This window comes from Mesoplodon densirostris, chromosome 2, assembly GCF_025265405.1.
Source record: "Mesoplodon densirostris isolate mMesDen1 chromosome 2, mMesDen1 primary haplotype, whole genome shotgun sequence".
Taxonomy (NCBI): domain Eukaryota; kingdom Metazoa; phylum Chordata; class Mammalia; order Artiodactyla; family Ziphiidae; genus Mesoplodon; species Mesoplodon densirostris.
The window spans coordinates 51,848,187-51,861,309 of record NC_082662.1 but is presented as its reverse complement, the minus strand read 5'-3'; the positions used below and the strand labels follow the sequence as shown (position 1 = coordinate 51,861,309).

At 44.8% G+C, this 13,123-nt stretch overlaps 1 protein-coding gene across 5 annotated transcripts in view; it reads right to left on the bottom strand.

Moving 5' to 3' along the window:
* Nucleotides 1–13,123, bottom strand: part of FGGY (FGGY carbohydrate kinase domain containing) — a 430,315-nt gene that overhangs the window by 405,883 nt on the left and 11,309 nt on the right. For 4 of the 5 annotated variants that reach the window (XM_060089872.1, XM_060089875.1, XM_060089874.1 and 1 more), the window contains exon 2: nt 3,327–3,541. In XM_060089872.1, the coding sequence (XP_059945855.1) occupies nt 3,327–3,527 (201 nt within the window). In that variant the 5' untranslated portion in view covers nt 3,528–3,541. Of the gene's footprint in view, nt 1–3,326; nt 3,542–13,123 lie in introns of those variants that run through there. The other variant, XM_060089876.1, reaches the window with a different exon arrangement.

The following is a 13,123-nucleotide window of genomic DNA, read 5'->3' as shown; positions in this document are numbered from 1 at the left end:
GGAATATTACTCAGCCATAAATACCTATATATGGAATTTAAGAAAAAAAATGTCATGAAGAACCTAGGGGTAAAACAGGAATAAAGACACAGACCTACTTGAGAATGAACTTGAGGAAATGGGGAGGGGGAAGGGTAAGCTGTGACAAAGCAAGAGAGAAGCATGGACATATATACACTAGCAAACGTAAGGCAGATAGCTAGTGGGAAGCAGCCGCATAGCACAGGGAGATCAGCTCGGTACCTTGTGACCGACTGCAGGGGTGGGATAGGGAGAGTGGGAGGGAGGGAGACACAAGAGGGAAGGGATATGGGAACAGATGTATATGTATAACTGATTCACTTTGTTATAAAGCAGAAACTAATACACCATTGTGAAGCAATTACACTCCAATAAAGTTGTAAAAAAATAATAATAAAAAATTTTTTTAAAAAAAGAGAATGAGGGCCTCCCTGGTGGCGCAGTGGTTGAGAGTCTGCCTGCCGATGCAGGGGATACGGGTTCGTGCCCCGGTCTGGGAGGATCCCATATGCCGCGGAGCGGCTGGGCCCGTGAGCCGTGGCCGCTGGGCCTGCGCATCCGGAGCCTGTGCTCCGCAACGGGAGAGGCCACAACAGTGAGAGGCCCACATACCGCAAAAAGAAAAAAAAAAAAAAAAAGAGAATGAAATAATGCCATTTGCAGCAACATGGAGATTTATCACACTAAGTGAACTAAGCCAGACAGAGGACAAATATCATATAATATTGCTTGTATGTGGAATCTAAAAAAAAAAGATACAAATGAACTTAGATACAAAATAGAACTAGACCTACAAACACAGAAAACAAACTTATGGATACCAAAAGGAAAAGGGTAGGGGGATAAATTAGGAGTTTGCAATTAACATATACACACTACTATATATAAAACAGATAACCAACAAGGACCTACTGTATAGCACAAGGAACTCTACTCAATATTTTTTAATAACCAATAAGACAAAAGAATCTGAAAAAAACAGTACACCTAAAAGTAACATAACATTGTAAATACTATATTTCAGTTTTTTTTTTAAAAAAAAACGAGGCTGTTGTGTGGATAAAATGAAGTGATTGTTATAAAGTGTTCAGCATGGTACCTGGAACATAATCAGTGCCCAAGAAATGTGAGCTGCCATCATCATCATCATATTGTTACTGCTGTTCTTATTGTTTTTATTAACTTGACTAAGGGGAAAGCGTCTCAGGCAATGTGAGCAACTTAGCGAAAAGGAAGCAGTAAGTACAACTGCTCTCAAACTCTTGACTTCCTTAAGTCCTTGAGAAAGACAAGACAGGTCGGGATGTATTTTATGTCACCCCTTGCCCCAGACCGTTGCTTCTCAAAATCTTACACGGAAAGAACCCTAACGACAAAAGGAGTGAATATTCCCATGAGGTGCCTCCCTTACTGACGCTGACTTTTCAGTATTTCGTCTTAGAAATTCACTCTCCTCCATAATCTACTCATTTCTGTTATGGTCATCATCATCGCCATAGGAATCATAGTGCTTACTCATTTCCAGGCACTGTTACGACATTTTATATGCATTAACTCATTTAATCCTCACAAGGACCCAGTGCAGATAGGTACAGTCATCATTCCATTTTACAGATGATGAAACTCAAGCAAGACACCATAAGTAACTTGTCCAAGATGACAAGCTAATAAATGTTGAAACTGGGATGTCAATCCAGGCAGTCTGGCTCCAGAATCTGTGCTCTCTGGTGTGTTACCTCTCTAATATAAACATGCTCCCCTCCTTCAACCTCACATAGCAATATAGCTGTGAGTAGGTGTGTCATGTTTATCATATGGCTTCTGACATGCGGCCACATGGCCATACCCCATGCGAGGGGAACAGCCTAAGACCCAATAGCTTTATCCAGGTTTGCTACAGACAGACATCCTCGCTAAGGACAAATGCCCAGAGCCACTCACATGGCTAATGGGGCTCAAGCAGATGATGAGGTGGCTGCCACCAGGAGATGATTAAAAATCCAACATTAAACCAAGCTGTACTTAGAGCAGACCTGTTTTTAAAGTAGCTTTTCATCAGGGGATTATATTTTCTTCTTCACAATGTCCTTAATGGCAAGAAATGCTATACGTTGGAAGAACAAAGGAGACCCAAGGGCAAAGAGTAGAAGATTCTCACCAAGGCGGGGGCTGGGACGGGGCGGGGGAGGGAGGAGGAAAATTAAACAGGCAGAAGAGAAGATGTGCCCCCTTTTTATTCCTATATAATAATGCTCCAGTGCCTCCCACCCCCACCTTCTCTCCCTGCCTTCTTCTCCGGGGGCACTAACATCAGCCCAGAGCTCATTAAAGTTTAAACAGACTGATCAATACGGACAGAACAGTGAATTGTCCATCTGCAAATTACCAAGCCCTTCATGAATATTTAAGGAACTAAACTAGGAACAGGGAGAAGAGAGAACCCAGGACTTTATTTTTCTCTCTGGTAAAAACTACAAAAGCATCTCTGTCGTTCCTGATCACCAGGATATAAAACCAGTCAAGTGAAACTAAAAGGGAACAATTCTCAACCAGTATCACTCCTTTTCCCAAGCCAGCAAGCTGACCGAAAACCAAGGCCATGCAAGATAAACATCTACCTGGCACAACTCAGAGATGCACTAGTCTTGCCTGACTTCCTTCCTTTCTCAGAACCCACCGTGTTCTCAGGCCACTGTGCCTTTGCACATGCAGTTCCCTCTGAACAAAATGAGGTTTTGTTGCCTTCCACTTGGAAGGCAGGACAGTCCAGTGACTAAGGGTGCAGCACTGGAGTCAGACTGCCTTTCCTACTTACTAACTGCAGGAACTTGAGTAAGTTATCTAATCTTTCTATGCCTTTGTTTTCTCCTCAATAAAATGAGGGTACCTTTATAGGGTCGTTGTGAGGATTCAACTGCATAATGCACGTTAACATATTTTACACAGCACTGGGCACACCTGAGGGCACAGTAGAGGTCATCTATGGTTATCAGTGACGTCTTCACATTAGGTCACATCTGACTGAATCCTCTGTCTACATGTTCTGCATCCTCCACCCTGTCTACCTGGAGCCCCTCAGCGTTGGCCCCTTCCTCAGCTCTAGCCACAGTCACTTTGCTCCCAGCACCTATCACGTTACATCCCAGCTGTCTGTTGGTCTCTGCCATAGACCATGAGCTCCCTAAAGGCAAAGCCTGTGTCTAAAGTTACCCCGACGTTGTCCTGGCACCAGATGGACACACTACACACACTCAGCAGGTGGGAGCAGGGGAACACGTGTGAGAACGTGAGAGTTGAGGCCATACCTTTGTGACGATGCAGCATGCAACCCAGATGTCCTCGGAGGACTGCTCGTGGTGGTTGAACTGAGGCTCCCACTGGTTGATTGGCTGGTCTGCGAAAGCCAAGAGGATACCCCTCTGGTCCACCAGAGCTGCACGGACACTACCTGTCCCCACGTCCACACCCACGTAGTAGCTCCCGAGTTCCTGATCTCCGCCGGGCATTGCCGTCTCTCCACCTGCGGGGATCAAGGGCAAAACCACGTGAAGACCAAGTGGGTCTGCAAAGCCAAGCATGGGACAACTTGAAAGTGGAAATGAAGGGATGCAGCTGATGAACTGGTAGCCATTGATTATTTATTCATCCAACAAAACGTTCATTGCTGCCAGTGTGCTAACAGGCACTGAGCTAGGTAGTTGGGTGAACAGACAGGCATGGCCTCAGATATGGAGTTTCTGTTCTTGGAAGGGAGTCAGATGGTGAGCATTTATGAAATGCATTAATTATTCAAGCAAAGTCGTGACACTGGGTGAAAAGTACTATGAGGATAAATAAAGGGTTATAGAGCTGAGAATCTGGAGGCAATAGATATGCATTTTCTTCTCACTGAATTTGAATCGAAACAAGGACAATGCCCATGGCGCTGAAAAAGAACCTCATCTGCCCAGTCGGCCAGTCAGAAAGAGAAAGACAAATACCGTATGCTAACATATATATATGAAATTTAAGAAAAAAAAATGTCATGAAGAACCTAGGGGTAAAACAGGAATAAAGACACAGACCTACTTGAGAATGGACTTGAGGATATGGGGAGGGGGAAGGGTAAGCTGTGACAAAGCGAGAGAGAGGCATTGACATATATACACTAGCAAACGTAAGGTAGATAGCTAGTGGGAAGCAGCCGCAGAGCACAGGGAGATCAGCTCAGTGCTTTGTGACCGCCTGGAGGGGTGGGATAGGGAGGGTGGGAGGGAGGGAGACGCAAGAGGGAAGGGATATGGGAACAGATGTATATGTATAACTGATTCACTTTGTTATAAAGCAGAAACTAATTAAAAAAAACTATCTACTGAGCACCTATTATGTGCCAACAAGCACTGTAAAAAGTACATACAGCCCCTCTAACTCACTACGACTCTACAAGGTGAGACTATTTTTTTCTTCCAGTTTTATTGAGATATAATTGACATAGAGCACTGTATAAGTTTAAGGTATACAGCGTAATGATGTGGCTTTCATACATTAAGAAGTGATTATCACAATAAGCTTAGTGAATATCTATCATCTCATAGAGATATAAAAGTAAAGAAACAGAAAAACAAATTTGTGTGATGAGATATCTTAGGATTTACTCTCTTAACTTTCATATATAAATACAGCAGTGTTCATTCTATCTATCACGTTGCACATTGTATTACTAGTATTTAGTTATCTTATAACCAGAAGTTTGTACCTTTTGACTGCCTTTATCCAATTCCCCTCTCCCCCTGAAGGTGAGTATAGTTAAAAATCTATTTTACAGGTGACTAAGATGAGATGCCAAGAGATATGTAACTTTTCTCTTAATGCAAGGTCCATACACTTAAGAACAGTAAATGCACATTGATGCATTTTATACTGATGGGCAAATAGGTCTCTGAGAAGTTAAGAGATTTAGCCAGCACCACTCAAGAGCAGCCTGGACCCAAAGTCCCACATCTGTCTCATGTCCCTTCCTTTCCTTCTTAGCAGCTTGCGATACAGGTTTAGCGAAGAGGCAAATACACTGCAGCTGTGTCAGGAAGTGACTGGGAATTGGGAAGGAGCCTCGAGGGAGACAGGATCAGGAACTTGTTAAACAATCTGTTTTCTTTACAGACCCCTTGTGAGTTACAAGGAAATCTGACCAGAGAACACTCAGGAATTCCTTGGCCTTCACTGCGGCTCTGAGTCCCTCTGGTCAGATTAGCCCCCATGACACAGACATCTCACAGAGGCTTTCATTTTCCAGATTGGCCTTTTAAAGAATAAGAACAAGCCCCCAAGATGCCCATGCTGGTGAACATGCTACAACTCCCCAGGTGAGCTCGGGGCGGCCTCAGCGCCCAGAGTCTAATTTCAACCGCAGCAGCGTTCTGCACCCTTCCACTTCAAAAAGGTAATGTTTCCTTGGCAAGGTCACACCTGGGAATTCTAAAATGAAGTCAGCCAGCAGATGTTCCATTCCAGCTTCCTGGATATTTATCCCAGTCAGAAACAGCTTCATTACAAGTGATAGCTCCTGACTTGATCACGAAGATTTCCCAAAGGTGTGTGGCCCCCTTTGGTTCACAGGCAGGTGTAGAGGCCAATGGGGAATCTGTAGTTAAGAACATGTGCTACCTCCGTCTGAGCTTCAGAGAACAACTCTCAGGCTCCAGCCTGAGTGCCTTCTCATCTCCTCGCCTGCCCGTATGACCAGTGGCACCAGTTTTCAAACTATGCATTCCTTCAGGCATCCAAAAGGGATATCTTTCCTTCAAGCCATTACTCGGAAGAATTGAAATAAAACAGATCAAAGCAGAGCTGCTCTGTTTGAAGCAAAGATCACCCTTGCCTGGCCCTCTACTCTCCCCCCAGCAATCGCTCTGCTGGATCCTTCCTCAGGACTCAGGATGGCTGAAAACCACTGGCTGAGGCCCTCTGCACGGCATCCCAGGCCCTCCAGGAGCTGCCCTCTGCCTGCTGTCCAGCCACATCCACCTCAGTCCTGCCCATTCTCACACCAAGCTCCAGACATCCTGAACACCTCGCAGGACCGCAGGTGTACCGTACTGCTACAGGACTGTCTCCCCTCGTGCTTCTCTTCCCTTGCTACCTCCTTCCTCTCTTGTGTACCTGCTGACTACAGGACTGTCTCCCCTCGTGCTTCTCTTCCCTTGCTACCTCTTTCCTCTCTTGTGTACCTGCTGACTTCCATTTCAAGATCCAGCTAAACCACCACCTCTTCAGGAAAGACTGCCTTGCCTCTCTCCATGCCCTGCGGCCACCAGAGTACTGTGCCCCTACTTACTTTGCAAACTTTTTGAAGACCACTCTGACTGTGAATTTTTTGTTTCTGTGTCCGTCTCCCTTACTGGCCTGAACCTGAAGAAAGGAACTGATTGGTTTCTGGATCCCCAGCTCCTACAGTTTCTATATCCCCAAACCAGTACAGTGTCTGGTACATAACTGGTTTTCAATAAATGTTTACGGAATGAACACCTAAATCAGTGAATCCACAGAAAACAAGGATCAACAGGCTCGTGCTTTAATGCTTTAATAGTTTGGATTCCTAGGTTTGTACTTATCTGCACTAGTGTTTTTCCTTGATTCTAATCTCTGTATGCTTCATCCATCCAATTAACAAATATTTATTGGATGCTTACAACTACATTTTATTAATTCGAAGACACTCATTTTTTTCACATTTAGCTTCTTCAAAATTAGTGACTCGGCAATCAATGGCATTTACAAATAATCAGTAGCATGTTCTTTCCTTCTTAGTGGTATATGAAATAATGATGCATCTTTCAATCAATGACTGATATTCAAAGAAATGCAGATTGTGCCAGGCACCAGGCACCCTGCTAAGAGCTGAGGATACAGTGAAGGACAAAACAGGACAGTGCCATGGCTCAGATCTTCCTCGGTTTCTTTATCTGCAAAGAGGAGGAAGTCTGACCGGGCTCACTGTTCCATCTCCCCGAACTGACCACATACACATCCTCTTGCTGTACTCAGGGTTCCTTCTCTTAGCTTCCCCCTGTCACCACTTGGAAGGGCCCAGGGATGCTGCTCCCCAATACGGATCCTGACAAGCCAACAACTCTCTATCCTTGGCTAGAACTTTCCAAGATTATTCTAAACACTGGAGGGAGAAACAAGGGGAAAAACACAGGAAATGAAGAATCTATACAAACATTCTGGATTACACAGACCTGGCCAGCCATCATCCAGGCTTCTCTGTACTCCTGCCAGCGCCAGTGACAAAAGAGTCCCCCAGGGGGCTGGCCCAGCTCCTCAGGCCTGGCTCCCTCACTTTTGACTGTCTTCCTCTACAAGGAATTCCTCATCTTACCACCCACTACCCAGACTTCCTGATTTACTTCCAATAAAATCCAAAGAGGCAGATTTCCACTCTGCAGCTGACTCAGGGCTTCCCCCAGCTCTGGGTTTTGGACCCATCTCTTGGCTAAACAGGAAAGAGCCCATCCTTTGGGAGAACCACTACCCCCCCCCGCCCCCCCCCAACACTTGTATGGAGAGTGGAGCTTTGCCATTAGACATTAACTCCAGTGCTGCCTGGACCACAGCTGTATCCCCAGTGCCAGCCCAGTGCCTGGCACATAGCACGAACTCACCAAGTCTCTGAGACTCAGTGGACACCTTTAAAACCTATCTTTAGGGAAATAATAAAAGGTAAAAATTTACTATGTATCCGATGCTTTGCTAAGCAGCTTGCTTACATTCTTAATCCACTTTTTATCCTGACATCGACCCCTGAAGATAATTACTGTTATCATCCCCATTTTACTGATGAGGAAAATGAGTCCTAGACTAGTTAATAACTTGCTCCAGTATGTCATATAACTCGCAAGTGATGGAGTTGAGAGCAATCTCATTCCCTCTGGCTCTCAAATCCCTAACCATTCTCAGGATGATATACTGCCTGATACCCTCCATTTAGTAAATGCCCATCTGCCAAGGGTTCTGCTAGGTATTCCTGCCTACTCTGTCTACAACTGGCTAACTCAGAACTCAGGCTGCCCACCTTCAGAGACTGACCCTTCCTCAACACCAGGTGTCCTCTCTCTGGCAAACTACCCGTTTCTAGACCATTTAACTGAGACATCAGTTGGGAAGAGAGTCAAACCCATGGGAACAAGGGCATCTTACCCTCCCTGCACTGTTTGCACAGACCTCCCAGTTAATGTTTTTGTAAGAAATAGATCCTAATTAAATATTTCAAGTTCACCATGCTTCCCATTACTATAGTTTTAAGTGATCTCTTTATGATTGTTTCCACACCTGGACCCTGAAAGAAGGGAAACAAAGAAGTTCAAGCCCTTAGGCAGCTTCCCTGAAACTCAACCCTGTGAGTTATAAAAACTCTGCCAGAGGAGTTTCTGCAACTCAGATTCCTTGTCTCCCCTTTCTGTGCCCTTTGTTCCTGGGTCATAGGTACTCTCTGCTGTGTCCTAGACTCCAAACTGTATTCCAGTCCCTCTTGGCCTCAAGAAATAAAGTAAATGCAAAATGGAAAACATGATTCCCTTTTCCAATTTGTTTTTTTAAAAAAAGGATTAGGATCCTCCCGCACACCTGGCACTTTTATACATCTGTTCATTATCTTCTGACTGAAACCCAGTCAAGATGGTAACCCTATCACCATTTTATACCTTGGTGGGATGGGGAAATTTGCCCTGAGTACCACAAACAGTAAACAACAGCAGCACCTGCATTTGAACCCTGGCCTCTTAAGGCAGGTTTAGGGTTCTTTCTACACACCAACCTAAAAGTGAAAACCAAATCCTTCAAAAACTTCTTCAATATCAATATCAACAACAAAGGCAGCAGCAACTAGTATTTATTAAGCTCTGCTCTGCAAACTGCCCACTTGATCTTGTGATTTCACTTCACCTTTGTAACAACCCCGTGTGGCTGGCACGATGAGCCCCTTTTCCAGTTTAGGGGATTGAGGTTCTCAGCAATAAAGCTATTTAACGTCACAGAGCACAAAACCAGAGGAGCTGGGACTCCAGGCCAGGACGGTATGGCTCCAGAGCCCAATGGATGAATGATGAGAGTCAGAACATTAGTTCCAGTTCATTCATTTCAGTCAAAGATAAATTCTCTAAAAAGAAAAACAACTAATAGGGAATATAGGGAGGCTGGTCAGACAGAGAAATAAGGACATAGATTGTTAAGGCCAAGAGAAAGAAAAGCTACAGGGAGAAATTCAAGCTGGCTGCACACACGTCCCGAGCCTTACCTAACTTTTCAGTCTACAGGAGGCTCCAAAGGGCAGAAACAGCCTCCCCAGCCAAGTCCCCAGCGCAGACTGGAGTGGCTTTTAGCCCCTGTTCACGATCAAAAGACTGCTCTTATGATAAATATTTATGCGATTCATTAAATAATAGCCTTTACAAATATTATTAGAAATGTGCCACAGAAAACCACAGGCTTCATGGCTGATTCTTTAACAAACATGCAAGCTGCTCAAAGGCAGCGTGAGAAAAGGAAAGAGGGTCACAGACACGGGAGGCTGTTCTCTGCACAACTATGCTAGAGATTCTAAGGGGTCATGCTCAAACACCAGTGCTGAAAACCAACCTTTGGGGATTGTTCTCTTGTATTTTCCTCCTTCTCTTCCCCTAAGTGATCAAAGACCAGTAACATTGTTTCCTAAGACTACAAGGCTACAAAGTGGATGAGCTTACCTGCAGTCCTATTTCTTAAAGGGCTACTCCTCCAGGACTGACTTGGAAACAGTGTCTGCAAATACAGCGTCCCAGGGACCTGGGAGGGAGCTCAATATCCTCTCTTGACTTTGATCTTTGGTCTTGGCTGGGAGCTCAAGTACACGAGACCCACACAATTTTTTTTTTTTTTTTAGTTATATTGCAATCAGGGGGTTGGGAGGTTTGGGAGGAAAAAGATAAGCAGTGAGTACACTGGTCAACTTTGGTCACTGGTCAACTTTAGTCTCCTTGACAGAAGGAACTAAATACCACTTTAAACAACATGCACATGCTCTAAGATGGAGAGAAAGTTCGGGATGGGAAGGAAAGCACTAATCTGTCAATAATATCTGGTTCTCCACTGGCTTTACCAAAAATACACATGGGAGAAAATGTACAGCTTCTTGACAGGTACTTCTCTGAAAGTGAAAGGCTGTCTCCTGCAGCTCCAATCTCACTGTATTCTTTGAACAATTAACTAGGATTCTATAACTGAAGTGCCCAGCACAGTGCCTGATATATGGTACATGCTCAGTAAACGGCAGCAACTATTAGGACTATTAACATGTGCCCACCTTCCCTTTTCACCATCAAATCACCTCTGGACATCTGCAATTACTTAATATGCATGATCTATACCTAGGTATTCTCACCATGTCTAACAGCTCAAATTCCAGTAAACAAATGTTAAGTGCTTTTTCTGTGCCAGGATACCAGGAATAGGAAGCTGAAAAGTACATCATTTCTGATTTTAAAGAGCTGACAATTTAATGTAAGAAGCTGATTTTTGAAAGTCAAATAGTGATGCCTCAAGTTATGCCTTGTTGATGTACTTCAATCTCAACCTAATGCACCTGGTAATATTACACATGGCAGTAAGGTGGCTCCAGATTGCCATCAGAATCTTAGCTATACTCTTGAAGCCAAGTATCTTATTCCAACTCCACCTTTCTCTGCAGAATACAGAGACGTTAGTTGGTAAAAAGAAGTACCAGTTTATTGTTTTCATCACCATTCCAATCATTGGATCAGAAACCCAGTATTTTTCAGGATGTTGAGGATCTTCATGCTTTGGACTGAGCCCTTTTTTTTTTTTTTTTTGCGGTACGCGGGCCTCTCACCACTGTGGCCTCTCCCGCTGCGGAGCACAGGCTCCGGACGCGCAGGCTCAGCGGCCATGGCTCACGGGCCCAGCTGCTCCGCGGCATGTGGGATCTTCCCGGACCGGGGCACGAACCCATGTCCCCTGCACCGGCAGGCGGACTCTCAACCACTACGTCACCAGGGAAGCCCTGAGCCCATTTTTTAAAGACAAATACGAGGTGACTGGAGGAGGGATATGGTATTAAATCAGACAGAAGAACGGCTGGCTGTCCTTTTAAATTCAAAGATGGATTCCAACAGGCAGAAAAGGCAAAACTCACCAAATCCTCATGCCTGCCTCACAATGTGGCAGCCACAGGGATCAACTCTGAGGCAGTCCTGGATGGTGGCCAAAACCCACCACCCTCCAAGAGCCACACAGGCAACAGCACAACAGCTGACACAAAACACAAACCCCAACCATGCTGAGGCTAAATGCACAGTATAGGCCCTAACAAAATCATGGATGGAAAATCTGACGCATCAAATGACATCCCCAAACTCCAACAACAAACATCGCCTCAAAGCAAATTAAACTTTGAGTCTCCCATGTCCTCTTCCATAAAACCTTGCTTACGCTCTCTTCTCTTCAATACTTGTGAGCCAATAAAGCAGCTCCTGACTTGTTAAAATGCCTTCCAAGCCCTTTAATAGCCCTACCAAGCTATTCTCTTTGCAGAGAAAGGGAGAGGGTGGCCCACATTTATGACACCCACCCTTCCCCCATTTACAGGGGAGGACACTCAAATCCTGAGAGGAGCGATACCCGGCGGATGGTCACGACGCCTAGAGAGGAAGAAGGCTGTACTCAAATTCAGGTTTGTCTAAGCCAGAGCAGAACTCTTATCCATCCCTGAAATGACTTGGCTTTCCTTCCCTAACCAAGCTGCTTTCATCCTGGACACACTCAGAACACAATTACAAGTCAGTTCATCCTGTGAAAACTTCTCAGACACTCAACCATCAGAAACGCCCCGTCCATGCTCTGATTAATAACAACCACCTATGTCACTATAAATGCTACTGTGAGAAACATTAGATATTAACTGAGAATGTTCTGCCCCCTACTTCCTTCTACCTGGAGACAAGCACAGCGTGTGTCATGCAGTAATAGGGGAATTCCTGGGCTGTGAGGGAGGGAGAAATTATTAATGTATAAAATAGTCAAATACCTTTTGAAATAAAAAGCCTCTAAAAACCCTCCATCCCTGGAGAGTTCTAGAAGCACCATCAGCAAGCCTCTCTTGTGTGTAAAGCACTGCACCCCTTCCCAGGTCAATCATCCTCCTTGACCCAGAGCCCCATTCCCGCAGACACATGCACGGAGGGGAGAAGAAAGATGGGGTCTGTCTTTCACAAACCCAATGCACAGCCTGAGTTCACTAAAAGCCAAAGCCTGAATTTGATGGCCTCTTACTCTCATGCCAGGACCCTGAAAGCAGAAAAGTGGCAGAACAGACACAGAGAGAGCCAGGGCTGGTGTCCTGATTCTAAATGCAAAGTTATTATAGTTTAACCCCATAAGTCAATTACAAAGCTATGCACATAACAGGGAAAATTACAGGCAAACTTAGTGATTTTTTATTGTTAAGTGCACTCTTCTTTGTAATACATGAATTCCTACCTCTCTTGGAGTCTGAACAATTTGTTAAATATATACGTAGTTTCTCTCCCTCTGTCACTTTCTTCTCCAAGAGGCTGCTGTTGATTTGTCGACATAATTAACTATAAAATGATACTCTACAGAACTAATCAGACCTTCAAAGCAATGTCATTATCATTAGCATATTGGCCCAAATCCACAGCTTTTCACAGAAAGTCACTCAAATAAAAACAACAGAAGAGCCCACCAACCTTGATGACTGCTGTCAGATGTCGGTAAATTCAGGAAGGGCTCGGGGCAGTACAGTATTAGGTAGAGCAACAAAATTCAGTCCCTGAACCATCTTGCAAAACTCCTCCCTTGAAGACAGCGCCCAGCCTGAGGCTGGCTGAGGCCTCTGGTCTAGTCTTGTGTTTACCTGTTTATCAAGAATGGCCAGGTGGCTTCAAGGCCCAGGGTGAAAGGCCTAAAGAATGAGTTACTGGAAGATTATTGGACAGCTTGCCCCTCCAGAAGCACGCCCTGTTAAGACTGCCAAGAGCTACACCGTAAGCTTAAACACCAGCAGTACTGCCTCTGCCCAGAGTAAGGCCCAAGTTCTTTCTTTGGCCCA